A 27063-nucleotide genomic window follows, 5' to 3' on the forward strand; every position below is an offset into this window, starting at 1 on the left:
CTCCCAGGGCGCCGAGGGACGGGCAGCGCCGGCGGCCAATGGAGCGCGGGGGCGCGGCCGGGGCCGTGTCGGGGTCCCACGGGGCGGAGTCATTGGGCAAACGCGCCTTGGGGGCGTGTCCTGTCGGGCAGAGGAGCCAATGAGACGCTGAGGGCGCGTCGCGAGCGGAAAGCGGAGCCAATGGGCTTTCGGGGCTCGGCAGGGGCGGAGCCCCGGGATCAATGGGTGCGGGGGCGGGGCCCGGTGCGGACTCATTGGCCCGGACGGTAGCGAGCGGTAGCGGGATGGGGCTGCCGGCGGCGGTCCGGGACCGGGTGGCCGCGGTTCATCGGGGCTCGACGCTGCCCGAAAGGCTGCGGCTCTACGACGGCTGGGCCGCCCGCTACGAGCAGGTACCGGGGACGCAGCGGGGATGGGAGCGCCGGGGCACCGCCGGGGCACCGCGGCCGTGTCCCCGCTGACCGCCGTGTCCCCGCTGACCGCCGTGTCCCCGCTGACCGCCGTGTCCCCGCAGGATGTGGCGGCTCTGGAGTACCGGGCGCCGCATCTCGCCGCCGCCTCGCTCGCCTTCGCCTTCCCCGCCCCGCGCGCGGGGGCGCGGCTGCTCGACGTGGCCTGTGGCACCGGGCTCGTAGCGTGGGAGGTACCAGCGGGACGGGCGGGGAGGGGAGGAGGAGGTAACGGGACGGGGCGGGGATGACGCTGCCTCTGTCCCCGCAGCTGCACCGGCGCGGGTTCCGCTGCCTGCACGGCGTGGACGGCAGCGCGGGGATGCTGGAGCGGGCACGGAGCACCGGGCTCTACCAGGAACTGCGGCTCTGTGTTTTGGGCAAGGAGCCGCTGCCCGCGCCCGCAGGTAACGGGAGGGGACGGACCCCGGGGAGCCCTCGGTGACAGCCACGTGTCCCGCAGCTGACGGGCCGGCACGGGGCGGGAGCAGCCCCGAAGGGTCCCCCCGGTGACGCCCCGTGTCCTCGCAGAGCACTACGACGCCGTGACGGTTGTGGGGGCCCTGGGCGAGGGGCAGGTGCCGAGCACGGTGCTGCCGGAGCTGCTGCGGGTCACTAAGCCGGGTAAGAGGGGTCGTTTCTCCTCCCCGCCGGGACCCCCGGGGTGGTAGGATGGGACACCGAGCCCCGGTGGATGTGGATCTCCTGATGAACGCTGGACCCGTGGCACAGCTGGGACCTGGCCTTGTCCCTGCTGCCAGGGACGGGCGATGGCACGGGGTCCCTGACCCTGCCCACTGCCAGGTCTGGGCAGCGGGACAAGGTAGTGGCAGTAACAGTGCTGGTGTGTGACAGCCTGTGTTCAGGCGCGACATTCCGCCCATTCCCTGCCCGCTGGCCCCTTGTCCTGCCCATCTCTGCCTGCTGTCCTGTCTATACCCACTGCCCCGTCTGTGCCCGTCTCCTGGCCTGCCTGTCCCCTGCCCGCTGACTCCTGGCAGACTCTCAGTGCCTCCCCGTGTCCCCACGCTTTCCGGGGGATGCCGTTCCCAGAGAGGGACGCCCCGTGTCAGTGTTACCTGTCTCCTGTCCCGCAGGCGGCTTCCTGTGCCTGACGACGAGGAGCAACCCCTCGAACCTACGGTACAAGGCTGAACTGGAGGCGGCGCTGGGGCAGCTGGAGCGGAGCGGAGCCTGGCAGAAGCTGCTGGCCCAGGAGGTGGAGTACTGGGAGAGAGCCACCACTGAGGAGGAGAGCCCCCAGGGCACCGGCTACATCTCCGGGGTGGTCTACATCTACCAGAAATGCCCTGTCCCCGACCTCAAGGAGGGCTGAGAGCTAGTATGGCTCGGGGGGCGGTGAGCACTTGATCCCTTATAAGACTGAGCCCGGTGACCCCCTCCTGCAGCATGGCAGCTACTGGGGGTGACAGTATTTGGGGGGAATTTTCCCCATTCCCTTCCTTGGTTCCTTCTCACCAAGGTCTGGGTTTGGTGCCGTTGCCTGTTTCTCAGCATGGGAAGGTCTCCTGGATTCACCAGGGTCTCCTGGGCACCACATTTAGCTCTGACATTCAGGTATTGACCCCAACACCTCAACGCTCACCATGACATCTCACAGACCCACATGGCTGTTCTGAGGTGTGTCCAGTCTGGGATGTCTTCTCCCCACCTCACCCACCTCAGCACTGATGGTCCAAATCTGGATCCTTCATCATCTCCTACTCCCAGAGTCTTTACCTGGAGCCTGTTGGAGGTGGGTTCCCATCACTGTGTCCTGTGGCCTTCCATCCTCATACTTCCTATGGACTGACCCAGCCCTGAGGTGCAAGAGCCTCCACATCCAGAGTCAAAGCAGCAATGCCAAGGTGGCTCCCTGCTGAAGAGGCTTTCAAAGTGCCACATCTGCCTTTCATCCCACAATAGCTGCTTGAATCTCTCATTTTCCCACAGCTTTCTAGTTAATGGTCTGGGTGGGGAAATGAGTTTGGAAGGGATTTGGGGAGCTGGTGGATGCTCCCCACCCAGGAGCCATGCAGCACTGCTTGCCCAGCCTGTTCCCCCAGCCCCTGGCTGGGTTGCTTCCACAATTCCTCCTCCACTGCTCCCTTGGGAAGTTTTTTACCCAAATCTCTTGCTGGAACATTTGGGTTTTGTTGTTTGTTGGTTTGTTTGTTGGGGTTTTTTGTTTGGTTTGGTTTGATTGTTTTGTTTTGTTTGTTCATTTTCCCCTTCCTTCAGACCTGTTCCTGCTCATCCTGTTCCCATGTTCCTGGAGAACAGGTTGCATCCTTCCCCTCAGGAGCTGTTCCTCAGTGTGAGGCAATGGCTGTCTGTCCCTGTCCCTCACCCATGGCATCCCACATCTTCCACACTCGCTCTCCCTGTGCCCATCAGTAGCTGTCCCCCATGTTCTGGGATCCCTATGCCCATCAGTAGCTGTCCTACTGCTACCTCCCCATTTGTCTCCAACACTGTCCCCTGGGCAGCTGGGGGTTGTGGCAGTCCCCAGCTCTGCTCTTGCCTGTTCAATAAACCCCTGTCCCTGCTGTCTGTTGTGTGTTTTTCCCAGAGCAATAGGAATGCGTGCCGTCCAGGGTGGGTGGCCAAGAGTCTGGGAGGGAGGATTCAGCCTTTCTCTGGGGTCCCCTCCCAGTCCATGGGGGCTCAGAGCACCTGGTGTCCCCCTGTGCCTCCCTTAGCTCTCAGCATCCTCTCCCTGCCTCGGTTTCCTGCTGCAGGGAACTGCCAGGAGCATCCTGGCTGGCTACTGCTGATCACCAGGGGAAGATTGGGATGTTCCAGGGGCTGGAATACAGCTGCTGGCAGGGCACAGCACCCCCCAGGATGCACCACCATCCTCCCCGCACCGCGCTGTTCAAAATGAGCCTCGGCAGCCTTGGTGGCACCAGGATGTTTATAGTCCCTGCCTTGGGGAAGGACACACATGGGGACGGTGCTGAGGGTCAGCCAGCATGGGGATGGGCAGGGCAAGGCAGTGCAGGGGCAGGGGATGGCACAGGGATGCAGGACAGGGACAGTGGTGCTCTGCCTTGGGCTGGCACCTGGGTACGGTGCCTCATACGTAGTCCTTCATGGGATAGCCCATTGGGCCACAGGTTTTCACTGCCCTGTACTTCTTGGGGTAGGGGTCTTGTTGGGACTGGGAGCCCGAGCAGCACAGGACACCCCCACCAAAGAGCTGCAGGGCACTGGAGGCCCAGCCGATGTAGAGGGCAGCCCCCAGCTCTCTCTTGAGGGCCTCAGGCACCATAGGGTTGTAGAAGTTGCTGACAATGCTGTTGGCAGACCAGGAGACAGGGATGAGGAGCATGATGCTGGCCATGATGAAGATGACACCTGCCACTGCAGAGATCCTGGTCTTGGTGCCATTGTCATCCACGCAGCGGGTGCAGTCAGCTCCCGAGAGGGCGATGAAGAAGGCAAGGAAGGCCACAAAGATGGAGGTGACCACCAGGGCACGAGCAGCTTGCAGGTCAGAGGTGAGCTCCAGCAGGGAGTCGTAGGCCTTACACTGCATCTGCCCCGTGCTCTCGTAGACGCAGTTCATCCACAGCCCTTCCCAGAACACCTGGGCCACCACGATGTTGGAGCCGATGAAGGCCGTCACCTTCCACATGGGCAGGGCACAGGTGAGAATGGAGCCCAGCCAGCCCAGTGTGGCCATCACCAGTCCTCCCATCTGCATTGTCATCATCGCCATCGACAGCTCCTGTGGGGACAGGCATGGGTGTCACAGGCACAGCCCTCAGCCAGGGACAGCATGGGCCGCATCTGGTATGTCCTGCTCCCCACCAGGGTGGGAATGGCTGCAGGACAGCGTGGGGACACGAGTGACCTGGGGACTTGAAGGGCACGGGGACATGAGTGGCATGGGCCGATGCTGCAGGACAGAATGGGGACACATGTGGCACTGAGGACCAAGCCCCAAGCAGACCAAAGTGCAGGAGCCCGCATGTGTCACACTGGCCCCTACACTGTCCCCACAGCACAGCTCAGTCTCTGCCACCACCCCTTCCCAGGGCATGGCAAGTGTCAGGGAAGGGGTGGTTTTTGAGGAGCAGGATGGGGAGATTGCTGTGCCCATCCCCCAGTGCTCCAGAGTGCAAAGCCCCCACCCCACACTCACCTCATGTCCTGCCCTGGTGGCCATCCCCCAGTGCCCACTCCACCACGAGTGCCCAGCCTCCCTGGGCACAAGCCTCATGGCAGGGGCACAGGCAGGGAAGGCAGCCCCCCACACCGCTCAGCACTGCCTGCTCCTGGTTTTGCTTCACCCTCACAGCCATGCTGCAGTGCCCTTTGCACCCGGGATCTCCTCTCCAGGAAAACATGGAAATGGGTGAGAGCTTAGCCCTGCTGCAGTCCCAGGTCTGGGGCTCAGGACCTTCTGCGATGCCATCCTGGAGCAGCCTCGGGAGCAGCCCCAAGAGGGCAAACCCTGGTGAGAGGCTACAGGATCACCACAGGTGATGTCCCTGCAAGAGGGATGGTTGATACAGGGACACATGCTGGGCACCCTGGCAGCTCCACCATGGTCACGTGTGACTACTGTGGCCCTGGCTCAGCCCAAATCCAGCTCAGCCCCTCACGGAGCAGAGTTCACCCATGAGCTTGGCGGCTGGAACCAGCGGGGTTTTATGGCCCCAAACTCAGCGGGTATCGATTGTGCCTGGCACACCCTGCGGCTCTTGCCGGAGGTTTCACCATCACTTCCCCTGTCCCAGTTTCAGCTTCTCCAGTCTCTCCTCTCCTGTTGTATCCCCACGCCTTACCCAGCACCTTTTATCCCTCAGGAGCCTGATGGACACCCAGCACTGGGACTTTGCATCCCCTGGGCCATGAAAGCGGGATCCTTTCGGCCAAAATCACAGCCCCTCTCCCCATGCTTCAGGCAGGTAGGGGCCGGGATGGTGGGACCCTTCCCCAGCCAGCGGGACCTGGGCCACACGAGACACCCAAAACAGGGTGTATGACCACCTGCAGGGGGACAAGTGGGTGATCCATGGATCCCCAGGGATGCTCGACAGAGCATTGTGCTCACATTCCCACCTGGCCACCGACACCACAGGGTTACAGGGGTATTTTTCACCATTAACGTGCCCAGCCAAGGGACTGGGGAGCTGGGAGCCCTCCAGCCCTCAGATCCAGATGAGACACCCAGAACCAGGCAGTCACCCCTCGTCCTCATATACCCCGAGGTGAGAAGGAAGGACGTTCCCAAGCTAGAGGAGCACTTGCCGTGCCGGAAGCGAGATAGGCAAAACACCGGAGCTGCCCACGCCGGCCCCGGGGCGCTCCCAGCCGGGCCGATGCGGTGGCCCCGGGGCCAGCGCGCCCCGACCCGCCCCGGCCGGCGCCCGCCACCTGCTTCCTGCTCGAGTGGGAAGATCGCGGCGGGTCAGGCGTGGGACAGCCCCGATGCCGCGTCCGGCGCCGCCAAGCCCTTTTTGTCGTGGAAGCAGCCGCTGTCACTCCCGGGGCGGCCTGGGAGGGGAGCGGAGAGTGATGCCAGGGCTGGAACAGGCTGCGGGGATCGCAAGAGGCTCCGAAGAACAGATTTCTCAGGGTGATCTCTCAGGGTGACGGCAGCCCAAGGGCACAGGAGCACCGGGCTGTCCCGCCACCGAGGCCGGTGTTGGAGAGGGTAAAGAACACGAGGCACAGCAGAGTCTGAGCAGCTGCCGTTTAATGTGGAAAGGCTGGACATGAAGAGGGACGGCAGCACAGCCAGGGGTACCGTGAGAACCCACTCCCGGCCCCCGGGCACCCTGCTCTGGGGCGATGGATGGGGTCGGGGCCGGGAGTCGCCCCCCCACCGTGCGGGGGCACAGCCCCACTCCGGTCCCGCCTCTCCGACCGGTTTTCCCAGCCCGGCCGCTGCCTTCCCACTCCCAGGATAATGATGCCGCCGCCCCTGGGGAGCTGCCGCGAGAAATCACACTCTGTACGGTCGCTCCGAGCCCTTAAAGTAGGTCAAAGTCAAAATTTAGGGAACAGGCAGGTGAGAGCCCCTGTCACCCCTCAAGACCCTGCCGGGGTTTGCAGAGCCACCATGTCCCTGTGACCACGTGCGACAGGTTGGCTGCCCCTACCAGCACCGACACCGCCACCCACCCCGAGGGACAGACACGTCCCGGGGAGCTTCACGCAGCAAAGAGAGCCCTGTGCCACCCGTGGGACGGGCTCTTGGGAGCTGTGTCACCACATGGCACACCCCGATACTGAGAGCCAGGAAATGCCCGAGGAGGCGATGTCTCAGAGAAGATGCCTCAGCTGGACGCTCCGGGGGGAGCAGGACCCCCACCGCGGGCAGCCAGGACAGGATCTCCTTGTCCCCTATTTGAATCGAGATTAAAGAACCGGCTTCAGTCCCGGTGGAACAAAGGCGGCTCTGTCTGCCCTCCCTCTCACTGCCCCTGCGCCCGGCCAGTCCCAACCCAGTCGGGGAGGTTGCGTGTCCCGGGAGGTTCCCCGCGCCCTGCAGCGGCCGGGGGGTCCAGGCAGGCGCGGCGATTCCTACACGTAGTTGCTGGCTGGCAGCGAGCGAGCAGCCGTGAACTTGGCGGAGTAGGGCTTCTCTCCCCGGGGGGGGCAGGTGCAGCACAGGATCCCCCCTCCCAGCAGCAGGAGCGCCGAAGCCGCCCAGCCCACATAGAGGGATGAGCCCAGGTCCCGCTTCTGCGAGTCAGAGACCAGCGGGTTGTAGAAGTCCTGGACAATACCGTTGGCTGACCAAGAGACGGGGATGAGGATGAGGATGCTGGCGACGATGAAGATGATGCCAGAGAGGATCATGACCTTGGCTTTGGCGGTGTCATCCTCCACACAATTGGTGCACTTGCCGCCAGTGACGGCCAGCAGGGTGCCCAGGATGGCCAGGATAATGGCCACCACCACCATGGCGCGGGCGGCTTGCAGGTCCTGCGGCAGTGCCAACATGGAGTCGTAGACCTTGCACTGCATCTGCCCCGTGCTCTGGACCACGCAACTCATCCACAGCCCTTCCCAGACGATCTGTGCCACCACGATGTTGTTCCCGACGAAGGCCGTCTCCCGCCACATGGGCAGCGCGCAGCAGAGGATGGAGGCCAACCAGCCGATGACCGAAAGGGCGATGCCCAGCACCTGCATACCCATGGAGGCCATCGCTCGCTGCCTGCTCCCCTGTCCGCCTCCCGCTGCGCAGTGTGGGCTGCCGGGACCATGGCAGGCATTATATGCCTTTGCCGAGGGAGGAGCGCTGCCGCAGCCGCCGGCCTGCCGCCGGCACCAGACGGAGGGGTAGAACCAGTTTCCCGGGATTCTTCCACTTGCATTTCTTCCTGCAGCGATGACACTTAATATCCCAGTTGCTCCCACGGAGGAGAGCGCAGGGGACTGAGATCAGGCCACCCAGGTGCAGGAGTGCATCCCATTGCTGCGGGCAGGCAGGACATGCCCATGGCAGCACATGCCCATGGCAGCACTGGGACTCAGCCCAGGATGCTAAAGGGGAAAAGCCGGTGTCCAGGCACCGGGATATCTCTGCCATCGCTGCCAGAACCTTCTGCTCCATCACTTGGATGGGGTCCCTTCATGCCTTCATGCCTTCATGCCTCAGTTTCCCTCCAGCTCATAGTGACTGCTCCAACATCACCCCAGCCTCTGGCCCCCCATGGCCCCATGCCAGGGGAGCAGTGCATTGTCCGCTCTGGTTGCTGGGCTCCATGCCCGGCAGGATACAAGCAGCTCTTGTTTGCTCCTTGGCATCTGTACCAGAACTTCCCAGCCCTCTGTTAGGCCTCGGGCAGGAGGTGTCACTGCCCAGACCCACAAACCGGTCGGAGCAGCTGCCAGTTCTCCACTAAGGAGACTGCCTGGGGCAACAGGGGGCCAGACCCCAAACCCAGCTCACCTGTGCTCCAGTGCCAAGCCAGGGTTCACACAGCCACCCCCAGCCCCAGCTCTGTCCGTGTCCCATTGCCTGCGTGTTAGGGTTGGCTGGGGTGGGGCTGTGAGGGGAAGATGTGGCCTCGAGCTGCCCCAGTGCCATACCCACTGATCCTAGTGCTGATGCCAACACCAGTGCCAACACGGATGCCATACTGATGCTCACCTGTCCTCCTGTAATCCATGACTTCTACACAGGCCCCCTCCCCGCTCCCTCCAAGCCCCTGCACAGGTGCAGCACGACACCAGACAGACAGCACAGACAGATGGACATTGCACTGTTTCATCACCCCTGCTTAATCCTGGGCCTCTGGAAAAGATAAGAGGTGCTGAGATAATCTTCCTTTTCCCAAGCACTGGGGTTACCACCACAAGCCAACCATTTGTGCTTACTGCCTGGTGTGATGGACTCTGGAGCTGCTACTGACCTTGCCAGGATGTCCCTGGGCATCATGTCCAAGTGTAGTGGGTGCCAGGAGGATGCCTGGGGACACCCATGTCTCACAGCAGACCCCAGCCTAAGGGGATGGTCAGGGCCCTGCCTGCCAGACTTGTGCCAAAGGAGCTGCCCAGGCTCCGTCCCTCTGTCCTGCTGGAACGCCCGCATTGCTCACATACCAGTGTGTCCACCCTGCGGCCAGAGTCTTGTGGTCAAGGGCTCCCTTTAATCTACAAGGCTCCAGAGCATCGCCGCCGGGGCCAGACTCTGCCTGAGGCTTTCACGTCCCAGCTGGCTGCTGTAACCACCACATTATTTGGGGCTGGAGAGAGGCACGTGCCCACGCGTGTGGGTGGCTCGCAGGGGCTGTGTCCCCGCAGGCACGTGGGGACATGTCTCTGGGCTGGGGACAAATGGCAAGGTGGGGATAGGAACTCCCCCACGTGTGGAGCATCAAAGCCTTAGCTGCTCATACTCCCCCTCAGAGGCAGAGCAGGCGCCAGCACAGCCTTTGACAGCCAATTACTGTAATTAATGCTGGAACGTGACATATATTCCACCTAGCAGCTGCCAGGCAGGGGCAGCCCTGTGCCCTTCCCCACATTCCCCTGTGACACACCCACTTGGACATCACTGCCAGCCCCCTGTCCCCAGCACTGCCAGACAGCAGGACCGACAGACACTGGCTCGGTGCAGAGGAGCAGCAGCCAACCCCAGAGCCCTTGGAGCCCGAGGATGGTGGTGCAGCACAGGTGGGAACTAAGCGCCTCAGGACCTGCCATCCAGGACAACCACTGCATGGACACCAGCCCCACAGCCCTGTCCCAGCACTCATTCCCAGTGCATCCTGCAGGACCCCAGTCACAGACTTTTCATAGCGTCACCTGCAAGGAGCCATGGCACAAACGCATGTCTCAGTGGGACCAAAGCCGACTTGCCCAGCAGGAAGCTCCTCCAGCCCCAAACAAGCTGCTCAACACACTCAACCCATCCCAAGCCTTCAGCACCCAGCACCCAGACGGGTGTGGATGCCCTGCCCCAAATGCAGTGAGATTTGAAGGACATTCAGGAGCCTGGGTTCCCATCCCTGTTACACTGCACTAAGAGGGTTGGTGAGGGCAGAGCTCCTGCCCTGGCACACCCATCAGGAAGCACCTTCTGACACTTGTCCTTGGTTCACCAGTATGGGGACACACTGCAGCCCCTCGGCTGAGCAGTGAGGCCATTCCCAGGCAGGGAGGTGACATCAAACACAGTGTCACCACAATGCCAGGCACTGCTGGGTGCACAGCAGAGGCTGTGTCTCCCTGACCTTGTCAGGGCAGAGGACACCCCGCAGAGAGGGCTTGGGGCATGAATCTCGCGCCACAAAGGGCTTGGGGACATCCCCACCCAGGACACAGGTGAGAGTCCCACCTCACATACCCCACACCACTGAGCCGAGCACTCCTCATCCCCTAGGACCCACACATGAACCCACCAACCTGGCTGCTTCAAGGTCCCAAAAACGCAGGTGAGACTTGCCAGCAAATGATGATCCACCGGGATCTCTGGCTTCACATCTGCCAAGTGAGGCACGGCCAACAACCCTCCCGCTCAGCCTGGGAGGAGTGGGGCAGCCTCTCCCCGCTGGAGGCCGAGGATTAGTTACTGACAGCCCAGAGACTGAATGTTCCCAAAAAACATCCTTGCCCAACATAAACCTCTCCGACCGACTCAAATATGCACAGTCAGGTTGTTTCTCGCTATGGGAAAGCAAAGTCTTATCGGGAAGGGAGCCGCGCGCCGGGACCTGCAGAATCCCTGCGGGGAGAGAAGGGACCTTCGGCCTGAAGTCGCTCTGAAAGTCAGAATTCTGTCCAGTTTCTGAGCAACAAGTGGGTCTCAACAGAGAAAACAGCCCTAAGCGCTGCCAAAGCGGTTGGCGAAGGGACGGGGGAGATGATTAATCAGGAAGGGGGTCACGGGCGGTGCAATGGGGGTATCCCCACCCACGATGCTCGGAGGAAGCAAAACCCCGGGGAAGTCGATCAGAGCTGTCGGCGTGGGGATGCCCCAGTCACGGCTCAGCATCCCCCAAAGAGCCACCAGCCCCCTGCCACATCCCGCTGGTCCACGTCCCACGTCGTCCCCAGCCCCCGTGCGCCGCAGCCCCCTCCCCGCCTCGCCGGCAGACAGAGCTGCCATTGATGCTCGGAGCCGCCTCACCTGCTCCCGCCGCGCCGAAGGGGCTCCAACAATGGGCTGCCTGTGTGCCCTGGCCGGGGCAGAGCCAGCAGCCCCGCGCCTGAAATATAAGCAGCCGAGGCGGCATTTACCGCCCCGGCCCCGCTTCCCCGGGGGGGGGAACGCGCCGGCACTCCCGACCGCAGCGGCGGGGAACACCCCAATCCCGCAGCGCACGTGAGCGGGACGCGGCCCCGCGGCGCCCCGGGCGGTTTCTGCCGTCACCTCCTGCGCACCCCCGGGGTGCTGCCGGTGCCAGGCGCATGGATGGGGGATGCTGCAGTGGGTGTACCCCCCGTAAGTGCAGGCGTCCTTCATGTGGGACCACCAAAGCGGTGATGCTCCTGTGACCTTTGGGTCTGACACTTGTTTGGGGTCTCTGCATCACGGTAGGGTAAACCCATCCCCGTGTCACCACTGTGGTGTTCTTGCGGCCACCACACTTTGTTCCCATCCCGAGGGACTTCGATACTCCTCATCCCTCCCCAGCTGTGCAGGAGTGCAGAGGGACTGCACCGGGGAGGGATATGCAGCAGTGGAATGGGGGTACTCCCAGGAATCCCCCAGGAACGCTGGCCCTGCTCAGCTCCTCAGTAAACATCAGTGAGCTAGTTTGCTCACCACAAGAATGCGTCCTGGCGGGGGTGGCCAGCACCCCGAAACCCCAGTGATTTGCCCCTTCGTCCATCGTGAGTCAGTGAGTGGCAGCTGCCCCAGGCCGGCACGACACTGGACACAGCCTGTACTTTGGGCAATTTGGGATGACAAAGTGGGGACGCCACGTGTGGGGCTCTGATTGCAGGGTTGGGGGCTGCGGTGTTTCACTGCCCCATCCCACCCCAGCTCTGCCCCAGTAGCTCCTACTCCATACAATTCCCTTGAGTATCCCACTCTTCCCCTGCCCCACAGCCCTACTTGGAGTATCCTCCCTGTCCCATATCCCTAGCGAGAGGCATCCCTCCCTCCTACCTCCCACTGCTGTGTGGATTATCTCCCCTGCCCCATGCCTTGGTATTGAGTATTCCCATTATTCCACAGACCTGGGCGTATAACCCTGCCCCTGTTCCTCTGCCCCACAGTCCTGTCTGGGGTGCCACCCCCCTTTCCCAAAGCCCTGTCTGGGGTATAACCCTGCCCCAGAGCCCTGCCAGGGGAACCCCTGCCCACAGCCCCTCAGCCATGTGTGCACGGGGGAGGGTGTGGAGGTGTGCACCTGTACCACTAGAAGATGCCTGTTCACCTCTGCCTCTGTGCTAGTCTCTGTGTGCGTGAGTCTGCGTCTCTGTGCATATCTGTGAGTCTGTCTGTGAGCCTGTGTGTGCGTGTCTGTCCGAATCTATGTGCCTGTGAGTTCATGCGTGTCTGTGTGTCTGTGAATCTCTGTGTGTGTCTGTCAGTCTGTCCGTGTGTGTGGCTGCATATCTGTCCATGTGTCTGTCTGTGTCCATGTGTCTTTGTGTCCGGGTCTGTTGCTGTGTGTCTGTGTGTCTGTCCATGTGTCTATGTGTCCATGTGTTTGTGTGTGCGGCTGCATGCTGAGGCATTGCTGCCGGCAGAGGGGGTGAGTCTTGGTGTGTGTGTACGTGTGTGTGTTTGTGTGTGTGTACCTCTGTGTGTGTTTGTGTGTGTGTATGTGTGTGTGTTTGTGTGTGTGTACCTCTGTGTGTGTTTGTGTGTGTGTACGTGTATGTATTTGTGTGTGTGTGCCTCTAGTGTGTGCATGTGTTTGTGTACCTCTGTGTGTGCGTTTGTGTGTGTGTACGTGTGTGTGTTTGTGTGTGTACCTCTGTGTGTGTTTGTGTGTGTGTACATGTGTGTTTGTGTACCTCTGTGTGTGTTTGTGTGTGTGTGCCTCTAGTGTGTGTGTGTGTACCTCTGTGTGTGTCTGTGTGTGTGTACGTGTGTGTGTTTGTGTGTGTGTGTGCCTCTAGTGTGTGTACCTCTGTGTGTGTACCTCTGTGTGTGTTTGTGTGTGTGTACGTGTGTGTATTTGTGTGTGTGTACATGTGTGTGTTTGTGTGTGCGCCTCTGTGTGTGTTTGTGTATGTGTGCCTCTGTGTGTGTTTGTGTGTATGTGTACCTGTAGTGTGTGTGTGTGTGTACCTGTAGTGTGTGTGTGTGTACCTGTAGTGTGTGTGTGTACCTGTAGTGTGTGTGTGTACCTGTGTTTGTGTGTGTGTGTATGTGTAGTGTGTGTGTGTACCTGTAGTGTGTGTGTGTACCTGTGTTTGTGTGTGTGTGTACCTGTAGTGTGTTTGTGTGTGTGTACCTGTGTGTTTGTGTGTGTGTGTACCTGTAGTGTGTGTGTGTACCTGTGTTTGTGTGTGTGTGTATGTGTAGTGTGTGTGTGTGTACCTGTAGTGTGTGTGTGTACCTGTGTTTGTGTGTGTGTGTACCTGTAGTGTGTTTGTGTGTGTGTACCTGTGTGTTTGTGTGTGTACCTGTAGTGTGTGTGTGTAGTGTACCTGTAGTGTGTTTGTGTGTGTGTGTACCTGTGTGTTTGTGTGTGTGTGTACCTGTAGTGTGTTTGTGTGTGTGTGTACCTGCAGTGTGTGTTTGTGTGTGTGTGTACCTGTGTGTTTGTGTGTGTTGTACCTGCAGTGTGTGTTTGTGTGTGTGTGTACCTGTTTGTGTGTGTGTGTACCTGCAGTGTTTGTGTGTGCGTGTGTACCTGTGTGTGTGTGTGTGTGTGTGTGTGCTCACCTGTGCGCCTGTGCACTCCCAACACCCCGGGGCCGCGGGCACTCCCCTGCCTGCACACGTGGGGGCCCTCGGCAGCCCGGCCCTACCTCTGCTCTCTGCTGGCAGCCCAGCGGGCTTGGCCCCGTGCCCACTGTCACTGTGACAGCATGTGGACACCCACCCCGAGGCATCCCCGAGGGCCGGGGTCCCCAATGCCCCCAGCAACAAGGGCACAGAACCCTGGGGGCTGCTTGCATGGGCTCCCCCCAGCAGCACAAACACAGTCACCCCTGGGTGCTCCCCAGCTTGCTGTGGGGATTTTGGGTGCCCTCAGGGGGGGTGAGCACGGTACAGTGGGGTGGCAGAAGTTCACCCAGCCAAGCAAAGGGTATTTTGAGGATGCCATGGGTTGGTAGAGGCTGGATATGGGGGTATCGGGGTGTCACAGCATAGTGGGGGTCAGACATGGGGTGCTGCAGGGGGCTGGAGGTCAAGCTGGGTGGATACGGGGCGCTGGGGTGACAAGAGCTGACCCAGCCATACATGGGGTATCAGGGTTCCGTGGGGTGACCCCACTGGCTATGGGGGTGCAGAGTGCTGCAGGGCAATCGAAGGTGACCCACCAGGTACCAGGTATCAGGGCGCTGTGGGGCACCCAAATACAACCCCCCTGGCTGTTGGTTGCCCAGATACTGTGGGGGCACCCAACTCCAACCCCTCTGGCTGTGGGGTGTCAGGGTACTGTGTGGTAGAGCCAGGCAGTTGTAGGGCTCCCACTGCCCCCCCCATCCTAGCTGCACAGCGCCAGCTGCCAGCATCCCACCACGCTCTTGAGTAGTTAATAAGTTGTAGAGGAGATTTTTGGAGCAGGCAGGGAACAGGTAGGAGCAAGCCTGTGTCCAGCAACCACATTCCTGGGGGAGGGGGACTGGAAACACTGGCACTACCCCCAGCATGCAAGGCTGGGGGGGGGGGAAACATGGATCCCACAGCCATGGGGCTGTGGTTCCTGCCAAGTCTGAAGGGATTAATCATGCCTTGGGATATTTTTTCCTTTGCTGGGTGTCAGCTCAGGTTGTCAGGGTGATGCCGCTGGGGTGGTTACGTGCATTATCTGCTTCCTTCAAGGTCACAAGACTTGTGCAGGATGAGTAAAGATATTTATCAGTCAGTCAGAGGATCTCTGACAGTGCTGCCAGCCCAGCAGGGTGGGAACAGGAGGAGCCAGGCTGGAGGGGTTCCTGCTGTGCCGGGAACACCCACAGGTCCCCTGGAATAGGAATAAACCTCATGGCATGGCGAAGGGGTTGCACTTTGCACGATGATGCAAAGGTGCCCAAACGCTCACCGAACCCTAGTTAAACGTGAGCACTGACAACACTACAGAAATCAACAAACCCTGATCTCCAGCACCTCCGTGGGGGAAAGGTGAACCCTCGGGATTTCCAGGTCCACAGAAGGGATTTAGTGGGAATGAGCATGGTAGTAGTGCTTCCCAATACCCATCAGCCGAAACCAGGGGATGGTTGCGGCAGGTGGTGTTTCTCCTCCTCCCGCCCTTCTCTGGTTACCGGGCGCCATCTCTGCAAACAAAGGGGAGGGTGTGGGACGCAGGTGACGGTGACGGAGGAGCAGAGAGGAGCGTCCAGCAGCCAGCAGTGAGCACTGAAACCCCACCCCGGGGCCAGCCCGTATAAATAGCGCTGCGCACAGGTGTAAGCTGATCCCCCGGCTGCGAGCACAGGTGGCTGCGACGGTCTTGGTCCGTGGGTTCTTCTCCGCCATCGCTTGGAGCATATCACTGAACCATCCACCATGTCGATGGGGCTGGAGATCGGCGGTGTGGCCTTGTCCGTGCTGGGTTGGTTGTGCAGCATCATCTGCTGCGCGTTGCCCATGTGGAAGGTGTCGGCCTTCATCGGCAACAACATCGTGACGGCCCAGATCCTCTGGGAAGGACTGTGGATGAGCTGCGTGGTCCAGAGCACGGGGCAGATGCAGTGCAAGGTCTACGACTCCATGTTGGCACTGCCGCAGGACCTGCAAGCCGCCCGTGCCCTCCTGGTGGTGGCCATCATCTTGGCCGTCCTGGGCTTAATGGTGGCCATCGTGGGCGCCCAGTGCACCCGCTGCGTGGAGGACGAGAGCACCAAAGCCAAGATCACCATTGTCTCCGGTGTCATCTTCCTTCTCTCTGCTATCATGACTCTCATCCCTGTCTGCTGGTCAGCCAACACCATCATCCGGGATTTCTACAACCCGCTGGTGATCGAAGCGCAGAAGCGGGAGCTGGGCACTTCACTCTACGTGGGCTGGGCAGCCTCCGCACTCCTACTGCTGGGGGGGGGGCCTGCTCTGCTGTTCCTGCCCCCCCAAAGATGACAGGTACCCCACAGGCAAGGTGGCCTACTCTGCCCCACGCTCTGCCGTCACCAGCTACGACAAGAGGAACTATGTCTGAGCCCTCCCAGGGTCCCCCGGCACCCCTCGATATCCCCCCCCCCCCCCCCCCCCCCCCACCCTGGGACCCTCATTGCCTTCCGTGGGGCCCGGGGGCGGCAGCGCCGGGGCGGGGAGGGGCGCGAAGGAGGGGACGGGGACGGCCGCGGGGTCAGGGCCGGGCTGTGTAAATAGAGACAGTTTCGGTTAAACACGAGGCAGTTTCGGGTCGGCGGGAGAAGCGGCGCCCGGCGAGGTCCTGCCACGCCGATGGGGCAGGATGAGGACGGGATGGGGACGGTGCCCCCCTGCTGTGTTCCCCCATCGCTGCTGGCCCGGCACCGTCTGTCCCTGTTACGCGTGGTCTGTACCGGTTACATTTGTCAATAAACGTGTCCTGTTTTGGTACCCGAGTATCCTTGGGATGTGCGGCACAGTCAAGGTGGGCACAGGGTGGGGGAACATACAGTCCAGGCCCCCAAGGCACACCCTGCTGAGGCAGCACCCGAGTGGTACCGGGCTGGGGACAGAGGGCTCAGCCACAGCCCCTCTCGCTCCCGCACCTGCCGTCCCTGTTCGGGGTGGGGACCCGTTGTCCCCCTGCATTCCAGGCGCAGCTCTCCGGGAACGGTCGGGGCGGTAAGCGGCGGAGGAGCCGCTGGATGCCGCAGGGACACTCCCTGCCCGCAGTCCAAAGTCTGGGGCCGCCGGGGGGGCCGCAAGGCGCTTCCCCCGCCCGGGAGCCGCGCTGGGGCGAGGCCGCCCCGTTCGGCCGCTCCCTCCCGGCCGCGGCCACGCTCCAGCGGCCAGGGACAAAGGGGCGAGAGCCGCCGCAGGAGCGCGGGGCCGGTCCTGAGGGAAGCGCGGCCGAAGGCGGCGATTGCGGGGCTGAGCGGGCCGGTCCCGCTGTGCCCGCGGGCGGCAGCGGGCAGAAGAGCGCTGCGGAAACCCCTCGGCCCGCAGGGAGCCGCCTCACCCGGCTCACTTCTCCCGGACCCCAACCCCCCCGCCCCCGTGCCCGCCCCGGTGCCCGCAGGGGCAGCAGCGACACCGGCCCCGCCGTGACCCTCCCCGTGTGCGCGCTGCCGCCGTCCTGCCGCGGGGGGGCGCCCGCCGCCGGCGGGGCGGGGCCGGGCGGGGCCGCTCGCTGACGTCGCCTCACGGCCCCCGGGCGCCGCCGCCATGATGCTCCGCCGGCTGCCCCGCGTCCCCGCCCCGCCGCCCCTCCCGCAGCCCGCCGCCGCCGCCGCCGCCCGCTCCGTGGCCACGTAAGGACCCGGCCGCGCCCGGGGCGGGGGCGGCGGGAGCGGTCCTGGGAAGGGTCCCGGGGGGGGGAAGATCCCGGCAGCAGGGGCGTGGCCGTCACAAAGGGGCTGGACACGCCTCCCGCAAGCCGTGCCCCCTTGCACCGTGGTGCCCCACACGGGCGGTGGGCGGGTGTGAGCACGCCCCCTGTAGTCGCGTACCCTTCCCCCGCCTGTCCTTGGCCGAGCGCTGGCCACGCTCTCACGGAACCCCAGGCTGGGCCAGGCCTGAAGGGAGCACAGCGGGTCCCTGGTGCCACCTCCCTGCTCAGGCAGGGCCATCCCAGAGCACAGGGCACACGATTGTGCCCACAGGGCTCTGCAATATCCCCGCTGAGGAGACTCCAGCCCCTCCCTGGGCAGCCTGTTGAGGGCTGGGCACTGCCCAGGGCAGAAGTTGTGCCTCCTGTGCAGGGGGAATTGCTGGGCTCAGGCCCTGCCCGTGGCTCTGGTGCCGCTGCTGGCCCCCGGAGCAGAGCCTGGGCCCTGCTCTGCCCCTCCCTGCACACAGGGACACCCAGGGCTGAGGGCCCCTCTCAGCTGGGGCTCCTCTCCAGGCTGAACAGCCCCAACTCCCTCAGCCTTTCCTGGGCATGGAGATGCTCCAGTCCCTCCTCATCCTCACAGCATGCACTGGCTCCACTCCAGGGGCTCCGTGTCTCCCTTTTCCTGAGGAGCCCAGGAGTGAACACAACACTCCAAATGTGCCTCACCAGGGCTGGGCAGAGAGGCAGGACTCACTTTCTCCCTGCAGCTCTGGCCATGCCCCATGCCTGTCTCCATATAGTGCAGTGCCCCTGGCCCATGTAGAGGTGGAGGGTCGCAGGGATCGGTCACCCCTCGTCCTGCTCCACGGGCTCTTTGGCAGCCGTGGCAACTTCCAGACAGTGGCCAAGACACTGGTGCGCCGTGGTAGCGGCAAGGTGAGACCCAGGGGATGGGGAGAGGTGCAGCACAAAGGGAGGGGTCTGGGGTCATGGTGGGCAGTGCCTGGGGTGACACGCTGCTCCTGCCCAGGCAGGTGCTGACAGTGGATGCCCGGAACCATGGCAGCAGCCCCCACAGCCCCGTGATGACGTATGAAGCGATGAGCCTGGATGTGCAGCACCTCCTGAGCCGCCTGGGCATCACCAAGTGCATCCTTGTGGGACACAGCATGGGGGGCAAGACGGCCATGACACTGGCCTTGCAGCGGGTCAGCAGGCACGGGGGTGGGAGTGGGGATCCAGGCTCAGGAAGTTCCAGGGGGGTCTGTAGGAAGGGGATGGCACCTTCTGAGACTGTTCACCAGTGCCAGCCTTGCCCCTAGCTCCACAGCAGGGAGCCCCCACCTCTACCATGTCTGTATCAGGGTGGGTGCTGTCCCACACAGAGCTGTAAGCCAGGCTATGGGAGTAGGAGAAAATCTGTGTCCACCAGCCCATGCTGCCCTGTCCCTCCAGCACCAATTGTGAGGAAGCTTGGAGATCTGTGCGGAGCACAAGGACTTTGGGAAGGGCACATGGAGGTATCTGCTGAGACAGGAGCCTCCAGGGAATCTGACTGGGAGTGGAGCCCTATGTGTACTCCCACTGGGGAGATCTTGGGAGAACCTGGCATCTGATCTGCCCTGCTTGTGTCTCCAGCCAGACCTGGTGGAGCGTCTCATCTCTGTAGACATTGGTCCTGGCTCAACTGCCCCAGTGTCCGAATTCTCTGCCTACATCTCGGCCATGAAGGAGGTGAAGGTCCCAGTGGGGCTGTCCCGCTCAGCAGCACGCCAGCTGGCAGATGACCAGCTGCGGCCTGTGGTCAAGGTAGGAGATCCTGTGGGAGATGGGGGAGGATGGAGGGTGCCAGGACATCCTGCTTTGTTGCTCTTACGGAAGAGCACATGATCCCCTTCCATGGCAGCTCCCACAGCTGAGACAATTCCTCCTCACCAACCTGGTGGAGGTGGAGGGCCACTACGTGTGGCGAGTGAACCTGGAGGCTATTTCGCGGCACTTGGCAGATATCATGAACTTCCCTGTCTTCCACAAGCCGTATCCTGGTCCTGCACTCTTCTTGGGAGGGTCCGAATCGCCCTATATCAGGTGAGACTGGAGAGAAGTGGTTCCAGGTCTGTGATTTGACCTTTTGTGCTCTTTGCAGCTGCTGAAGCTGGGTGGAGCCCCTCGGATGGGGAAGGTCCTGAGCAAGGGCTTTTCCTCCAGCAGCCGGTGACACCGACATACTGGAGTGAGGGGCAATCTGGGGGCCCCCTGGGCTTTCCCAGCAGGGAAGGCGTTATACCTGGGATCACCCTCTGCTTGGGGAGGGTGAGGGAAGACACCAAGAGGGACCTCTGATCATGGGATTGTTCCCTTGTTCTGCAGCTCCAGAGACTACCCAGAGATCCAACGCCTCTTCCCCAAAGCAGAAATCCAGTACATTAAAGGTGCAGGCCACATAGTCCATCAGGATAAATTTGAAGAATTCGTCACTGCTGTCCTCAATTTCCTGCCACAGCTGTAGCACTGGGGACCAGGGTTTCTGCAAGGACCATGTGGGTCCTGAGGAGCTCTGGGCAGTGATACAGGGCTCGGGCTCTGAGGATGAGCTCAGCTCAGCTGTGCCTGGCTGCCCTCACTGCAGTCTCATCCTGCCTGCAAGACCTTCTCCCATCCAGTTCTCCTGCAGCCAGAGCAGAGAGGCACCTGCATCCTGCTGAGATCTCCTGCCACCTTGCAGGGACATGGGGTGGCACTGGCTCAGGACACTGTCCTGCCTACACGGGGGTGTCAGGCACACAGAGGGGGCAGAAGAGCCCTCTTGTTTTCCTGCTGACAGACTCTTCCATGGATCTGGCTGTGACTTTGCAGAATGTGCAATAAAGCTGAATCCATGCCAAGGCAGAACAGGGGTTGGATGTGACCATGGAGGGCAGGGCATGTGTGGGGGGCATAGGAGGGGGTTCTCCATTGGCAGCAGGGATGCTGGTGGGAGGCGACAGCTGGACTGTGACAATCTGTGGGAGCAGTGCACGTGAGATGCAGGTTTGAGGATGTTTCTTGGCTCCCAGGGGAAATTGCATCCTTGCTCTATGCCTGGGGCAGTGTAAGGACTGGAGAGTGGGGGAATCTGCCTCCTAAACAAGGAACGTCTCTGCCCAGGCTGTCCCAAAGGCAGATGTCCCTTCGTTTCTGAGCTCCTGACAATTTCTCCCCTCCCACCTGTGCTGCATCCTTCCGAGGCAGCATAATGCCCACCCATCGTGGGCTGGAGGCAGAGGAGCAGGGTGTCTGCTGCAAAAATCCCTTTATTGGACAACCAGTAAAGCCAGGGACAGGGCAGAAGTGACTATGGGGGTGACAGATCATCTCTGCCACAACTGGGGACATGCTCCATGTGTGGGCAACAGAGAGAGACACTAACCATCTCTGCTTTTACTGCTCCAGAGGCAGGTGTCCGCTGCTCCCTGGGATGAGATTGCTTAGTTTGGGGTTGTTTGGAGAACCCAAAAGGGAGGGAGGGCAGAAGACTGAGGATGGTTTATTTCAGGTCTGGCTGTAGTTACCTAGCAGAGTGGGTACCAGGGACTGCTTTGGAGATTTGTTGTGTTTCTGCAGAGCTGTTCTTGTCCCTTCCCCTTCCCTCAGGAGCTCAGGCATTGGCCTTGAGTTTTCTGCTATATCACCCTCAAATTTAAACACTTTTGCTCTCTGTGTATTATTTTTTTCCTGTGAAGGACATCAGACCAATAAGCTCCAGAGTCACAAGCTACTGAAATTAGCTCCTTGGGTGCCACCAGCCAGCTGGGGGTGGGGTCTGGCCCCAGCTATCAGCACACAAAACCTTTGGACCGATCCTTGAGCTCTGGAGGCCAGGATTGGTGGGGGATTTCTCCCCACTCCTTCCTGCTGGCCAGGTACCAGGTTTGGGGCACAGAAAAAAGGCAGCTACAAGGTGCAAGGTCAAGAGCCTCACCATAGCAGGAGATCAGTGTCTTGGGAAGAGGTAGAGCTTCCAGAGCATTGTAGTCCATTCTTGTGATGGCATCTGCTGAGGGAGCATAGGGAAGCATTGTCGGACCTGGGGTGAGAGAGACAGCAGGAAGAAATGAGAACAACTCTGTTTCCTTCGTGGGGAGGGTACAGGGAATCAAGAGACATCCCAGGGGCACATCCAGGTATGTGTCTGGTGACACAAGGGATGCCATGGGCTGCACCAACTCTCTGGGCTCTATGCCTGTCAAGAGCCAGGGTGCTGATGCCTCCAGAGATTCAGCTGACTCCCCAGGCAAAACCAGACCCTTTTTGACAGCCTGCTCCCAAGGGGCCTACCAAAAAATGACCTGTTCTAGCCTGAACTCTGTTCCAAGCAGGACATCTGGTCCTTGGCACAGGTGCAGTTAACCACAAGCCCCACTTATAGGAAGACCACTATGTGGCTGTTGTAGGCATGGTTTCAAAACTGCTCTATCAGGCATTGTGTAGAAATAGAGCCTGTTGATGACTTGCAGGATGTTGTATCTGAGGTGACAGAAGATGTCAAGTGTGACTTCACTGGTGTCCCTCACTGCAAGTGATTAATGCTGAGTGCCAGACCAAGAGACTGGGGCCCCTTCTGCAAGATCATTCTATTTGGCCCATCTGACCAAGAGCATGGAAGAGGGACAGGGCATCCTAGGAAAGATGTGATTCACAAGTGACGTGAATATTTTCTTCGAGTCGCTGCTCTCCTGTTCTCCCAGCTGCCATGCTGGCATGGCCTGGAGCCATCTGAGGCTCGAGGGGAAGCCAATCTCCACCGCAGTGGTTGGCGAGGAGGTAAAATTGACAGGAGAAGCATTGCAGGCAGAGCCGAGGGGAGGGCGGGAGCCCCGCCTCCAGGGAGGCGCCAGGGAAGGTAGTTACAGAGCTCTGGCCCTGGTGGTGCTAAGAGGGATTTGCGGGTGTCCTGAGCCGCTGTGTAGCCTCACAGATGGCTTCCCTGCAGTACAGGCTGGACTCAATGACCTCAAAGGTGTTTTCCATCCTAACTGAATCTGTGATCTCCTGCCCTGCTCCTTGGTTGGCAGGACCCTGGCTCCCCTCAGCCCCTGCCTGCTCCATCAGGGTTGGCTGGGCTATGCTCGAGCCCTCCTCTCCTCCACTCTGCCCACAGCACGTGGGCTCCTTCTCTGCCCCGGTGTAACAGTTCTTAATCAGGGAGCACTGCTGGCCCTGGATGCCAACGGGGGCTAAGGGGGCACCTCAGTGTCAGGAAAGACCAATGTGGCAGCAGAGGGCCCTGCAAGCAGAAAATCCCTCAGTTACACTGGGAAGCACCTGCAGCAAGAGAGGCTGTTACAGGGCAGGGCCCTTTGGGGCCCCCTGTTCAGGCCCACAGGGGACAGCCACCCCTGAGAACTCTGTCATCATAGGGTGGCAGGGGGGATCTCAGGGCAGTGATACCCAACTGCCCCTTGCCTTTGAACCTAGAACACGCTCTAGGGCTGGACCCTGCTCCAGCATCCCACTGGAGGCTCTGGCCAGGAGCATACCATGGCCCTTCATCTCTCACCTGAGTCAGCTCAGACCGAGTTGCTCCACCATTCTGAGGCTGTCAGTGAAGATCTTGGTGCCCTTTCTAGAGCACAGTGTTTGAGGAGCCAAGCCTTACGCAAGTGCATCCTGCATTGATCCTGTACCTCTTCCACCCCACTGAGCCTCAGAACCCTTTGGGTCAGCAGGTAATCCAGCGTCCCAGAGATCAGTCGGTTGCTCACATGCTCACATGCTCCATAAACTCTTTCTGCACATTCTGGAGCAGCTCCTCTTCAGGATAGCACCATCTACCCCACACCATAGCTCCAGCTACCCCACCGCTCCCTCCAGGTGCTGCCTCCTCCCCATCACCGCTCTACCTACGCCCCCTGCCCAAATGCCAACCCAAGGTGCTGCTCCCTCCTCAGTTTTCCAGCCCAGAGGCTTTTCCGGCCATCACCCACCTCCCCCTTTTCCCACATATTTTCCCCAGGGAAATCGTCCGAAACAATGCATTTGCAAAGATTCAGCATCCTCGGGACAAGGAGGAAGCTCCCTCCTGCACATCTCAGAGCCAGGCTCCACTCACAGCTGGCACCAGGCAGGGATGGTTGTCCCCTGTTGAGGACCAACATCCCTTTGTCCACACCCTCAAACGCTCCAGACCTGTCTGGGGCTGGGCTCAGCTCATCCTGTCCAGGGGCTGCAGAGAGACACTGCCTCGAGCAGCTGCACCTCATGCTAGCAGCTGGGAGCACTGAATAGCTGCCCAGGGAGGGCGTGGAGTCTCCCTCTGGAGACACTCCAAACCCACCCGGGCACATTCCCATCACTTGCTCTGGGTGTCCCTGCCTTGCCGAGGGTGGGGGGGTTGGACTGGGTGATCTCCATAGGTCCCTTCCTGTTTCAACTGTTCTGTGATGCAGCCCACAGGATCACAGAATGTAAAGACCTGGCCTGTGAGAAAGCCTGAGACTGCCCCCTAACTACACTAGTGGGGCCATTCCGCAAGGCAGGCTGAGCATGAGGAGGTCAGAAGTAACGCCAAGGACCCAGAAACGCAGGGACCATGCGAAGGGCAGTGGCCATCCAGCCCCGGGGGAGGCGCATCCAGGCAGAGAGAAGCAGCAGCTGCCCGAGCCTTAGCAGGGCGATAGAACCGGGAGGCCTCACGACCTCTTGATCATTCAGGCGGCTTCTGCAGACCGCGGGGCCTGGCCCGGAGGCAGTGACCCCGCGCCATCCTGCCCCGGCCAAGACACCGGAGGCGGCCCCGCCCCACCGATGCCCAAGTGTTGTTCCCCTGGGCGCTCCCTGGGACGGAGGCCCATCAAGCTCCGGGACCCCTCGGGCCGCCCCCAGGCCTAGCCGGGCTGAGGGGGATCCTTGTCACCGGGCGGTCACTCCCCATTTCCCGCCCTTCCTCCCGCCCTGTCTGAGGGACAGCGCTGTCTTGCCGCCGATTGGCTGCGGCGGGACGCGCTGTGATTTCTCATTGGCCGTCAGGCTCCGGGCACCGCCCCCTCTTGTGTCACGGGATAGGCCTGGCGGCAGGGTGGGTGGGCGCGGCCTGGAGGCTAGTGGCGTTGGGCGGGGACGCGTTCTCTTCACTGATTGGTCAGTGGCACCGGCGGTGCCGGGCGCTGATTGGCCGGGGCGCGCGGGCCGGCGGGGGGGGGGTCGGGCGGGAGCTGCACGCGGCAGAGGCGGGATCGGCGCGGCCGGAGCCGGGCGGGACCCGCCGGGACAGGTGAGGCCAGGGCTGCCCGGGACCGTCCGCCCCCGCTCCCCTCCCGGCACCCAGCGCCGCTCCTCAGGCCGCCGCCCATCGCGGCCCCGCTCTTTCTCCCCGCCGCCCGGTGAGCGCGGCCTCCCCGGGGCCTGTCCGTGAGGGGCGGCACCGCCCGGTGGCAGCAGCGCAGAGGCGGCGGCGGCCCTGCCGGGCTCACCGGAGGTTCCGCGGTGTCGCCGGCGGGCGGAGGCGGGGTCGCAGTCAGACCGAGGAACCGGGCGCGAGGCTCCCGCTGGGGCCGGCCCTGCCCCTGCTCGCTCCGGCCCTGCCGCGGGGCCTGAGCCCTTCCCCAGGCCGAGGCTGCGGGCGCGGCTCTCCTCCCTCTCCTGCCCACCCGCACTGGGGCTGTGCAGATTCCGCCTGGAAGTGCCGGGCGGGTGGGAGGTTCTTGTGCCACAGAGATACGGAGTAGCGGTACGGAGCTGGTTCTTTTTCGCATGCGGTGGGGTTTGCCCAGTGCACCCCTGGAGGCCGCACACGGCTGTTTGGAGCAAGTGCCTCCTCTCCGTGTTGGGTAGGAGCTGGTTCTCCACTGGTTTGGACTGCGGGTAGCTGAAGTTTGGTGTGGAGATGGTGATGCAGTTTTGACATTTATTTAGAACCCCCTCAGCTAACTGTGCTGTAAATATTGGCTTCCCTAAAGCAGCTGATGCGATGCCTTTGGTGTTTCCTGCTGAATTTACTGAAGTGGGATGAACTCAAAATAATCCATGTTAATTAGGAATTCCTAGAATGCTGTTGGGCACGTTATGTTAACTGTCTCTTGAGGATCCTGATGGTGATTTTGGTAGTGACTTGAAGGAAGCTGACAGCTAAAAGCTAATGAACTTCATGAGCAACTCAAAGTGCTGAGCAGAAAATGGGAAATGAGAATCCGACATTGTGGCCTGGTTAGTTTGGACTGGACTTTGGGGAGACCACACATATTTTACCAGAGAAGGCAAACTTCAGGAGGAGCTTGAAATGGGAACAGAGAAACAAGGGAGGGAGAAGTGGGATCTGTCCTGGGAAGCAGGAATTTTTACCAAGGTTCATGAATATATTGAACACAGGGAGCTGGGCTGGAGGTGGTCTATGGTACTTCACTGAGGAGGAGAAGGAGAGGGAGCGTAAACTCAGGTCGCACACTGGTGCAAACGCTGCTGTGCCTAGGTTTGGTGCTTGTGTGTGGTTCAAAGCTGGTGGAAAGCTGAGCAGAGTTTGGAGATGCATGATGTGTGATTAAAGGTGAAAAAAGCTGCCATGTGGTGCTGAGAGAACTCCATCTGCTTCCTCTAGCAAGAGCTTGAGAGAAGATCTGGCCAGTCTGCATCTGCTTTTGGGGAACAGGGGCTGGACACTGGGAATCAGCCTGGCTGGTCAGGGTGTGTGTACGTGGAATCCAAAATGCTTATCTTTAGGCGATAGAGATGCAAGCATGAGAACAAACTTCTCTAACTAAGTCAGTGATGACTTTGTATCGGCTCTCAACTTTTACAGGGAGGCTCCATATTTTTCTTTTTTTAATAAAAGCAGCTGGGCTCACAGCCTCAGGAGTTTGGGGTCTGCTCTGCTTGGGGGTCTCTGAGGTGGCTGTGGTGTTTTTCAGGGAGTTTGTTGGAAGAAGGGCATCTAAGTAAACAGAAAATTAAATGTAAAAGTTTCACTTATAAATTTCTAGGAACATCTGGGGTCCCTTTTTTTTGGTGCATTCTCAGGAATCTGTTTATCTGGCTGTGACAGTTATTTAATTTTTCTGAGAGAGCCTTGGCTGGGACATTTCCTCAGAGGTATCACTGCTGTGGGTTTTGTGGCAGGGTTCTTCCAGCCCATCTATCTCAATAACAGTGTAACTTACCTGTCAGATTTGGTTGTAACAAGCTAAAAGAAAAACAAAAAAAAAAAGCCAAACAAAAAAACCCCCACCAAATGAAGAGAAGCTTTAGGGGCAGATCTTGCCACAGAGACTTTGGAGAATGCTGCTGTGCCAGCCTTTATTGTGATCTCAATCTGCCAAATATGCACTGGCCTGCTTTTGTTTTTTGTTTATGTGGGGCTTCTCAGAGTCTCCCTTATGCCAGCGCTGGGGGAGCACTGGGCTGATGGGAGCAGCCTTTCCTCAGCCTGGTGCCTGCGTCTCACTGAGCTTTGCTCACCTGGAGGCAGATGCCAGCCTGGATGACTCTAGTCTGCCCTGTTTGTGAGGATTACTCTGGGAATTGGGCCTTCTCCTCCAAGAGATGTGGTTTTAGTCTGTGCTGTTTGAGACAGAGCTAGTTCCATTCCTCTTCACTGTCCAGTTTGTTTCAGA

At 60.7% G+C, this 27063-nt stretch overlaps 6 protein-coding genes across 9 annotated transcripts in view; 4 read left to right on the plus strand and 2 right to left on the minus strand.

Annotated features, from left to right (window-relative positions):
• Positions 1-260: 260 nt before the first annotated feature.
• METTL27 (methyltransferase like 27) lies at positions 261-3000 on the plus strand. Its single transcript, XM_040082513.1, has 5 exons — positions 261-392; positions 515-643; positions 721-856; positions 981-1073; positions 1547-3000. The coding sequence occupies exons 1-5, from the start codon at positions 285-287 to the stop codon at positions 1783-1785; spliced, it is 705 nt and encodes a 234-aa protein (XP_039938447.1). The 5' UTR covers positions 261-284; the 3' UTR covers positions 1786-3000.
• Positions 3001-3348: 348 nt separating this feature from the next.
• LOC120761287 (claudin-4-like) lies at positions 3349-11158 on the minus strand. Its single transcript, XM_040082388.1, has 2 exons — positions 11050-11158; positions 3349-4182 (listed from the first exon to the last, which is right to left on the minus strand). Exon 2 carries the CDS (start codon positions 4171-4173, stop codon positions 3529-3531), a length of 645 nt encoding a protein of 214 aa, XP_039938322.1. The 5' UTR covers positions 4174-4182; positions 11050-11158; the 3' UTR covers positions 3349-3528.
• ABHD11 (abhydrolase domain containing 11) lies at positions 4767-20371 on the plus strand. 4 transcript variants are annotated; one of them, XM_058423017.1, is made up of 6 exons: positions 4767-4772; positions 18291-18415; positions 18514-18687; positions 19118-19288; positions 19386-19567; positions 19850-20371. In XM_058423017.1, the coding sequence occupies exons 3-6, from the start codon at positions 18565-18567 to the stop codon at positions 19986-19988; spliced, it is 615 nt and encodes a 204-aa protein (XP_058279000.1). In that variant the 5' UTR covers positions 4767-4772; positions 18291-18415; positions 18514-18564; the 3' UTR covers positions 19989-20371. The 4 variants fall into 4 exon arrangements, with proteins under 4 accessions (XP_058279000.1, XP_039938394.2, XP_058278999.1 ...); XM_040082460.2 differs by lacking the exon at positions 4767-4772 and adding an exon at positions 17407-17456 and having other exon boundaries at positions 18280-18415; XM_058423016.1 differs by lacking the exons at positions 4767-4772; positions 18291-18415 and adding an exon at positions 17430-17456.
• On the minus strand, positions 6990-7619 carry LOC120761289 (claudin-4-like). Its single transcript, XM_040082389.1, has one exon. The coding sequence runs from the start codon at positions 7617-7619 to the stop codon at positions 6990-6992; it is 630 nt and encodes a 209-aa protein (XP_039938323.1).
• Positions 15534-16210, plus strand: CLDN3 (claudin 3). Its single transcript, XM_040082467.2, is given in 2 exon segments — positions 15534-16086; positions 16088-16210. Coding segments are annotated over 2 exon segments (645 nt in total). The 5' UTR covers positions 15534-15564.
• A 4297-nt stretch (positions 20372-24668) lies between the features above and the next one.
• MTMR4 (myotubularin related protein 4) overlaps positions 24669-27063 on the plus strand; it is a 61700-nt gene continuing 59305 nt past the window's right edge. Inside the window, exon 1 of the mRNA XM_040082235.2 lies at positions 24669-24731. The gene's annotated coding sequence lies outside the window, so the exon portion shown is untranslated. The remainder of the gene's footprint in view (positions 24732-27063) is intronic.

The sequence above is a fragment of the Hirundo rustica genome, chromosome 19, assembly GCF_015227805.2.
Source record: "Hirundo rustica isolate bHirRus1 chromosome 19, bHirRus1.pri.v3, whole genome shotgun sequence".
In the NCBI taxonomy this organism is placed as follows: Eukaryota; Metazoa; Chordata; class Aves; order Passeriformes; family Hirundinidae; genus Hirundo; species Hirundo rustica.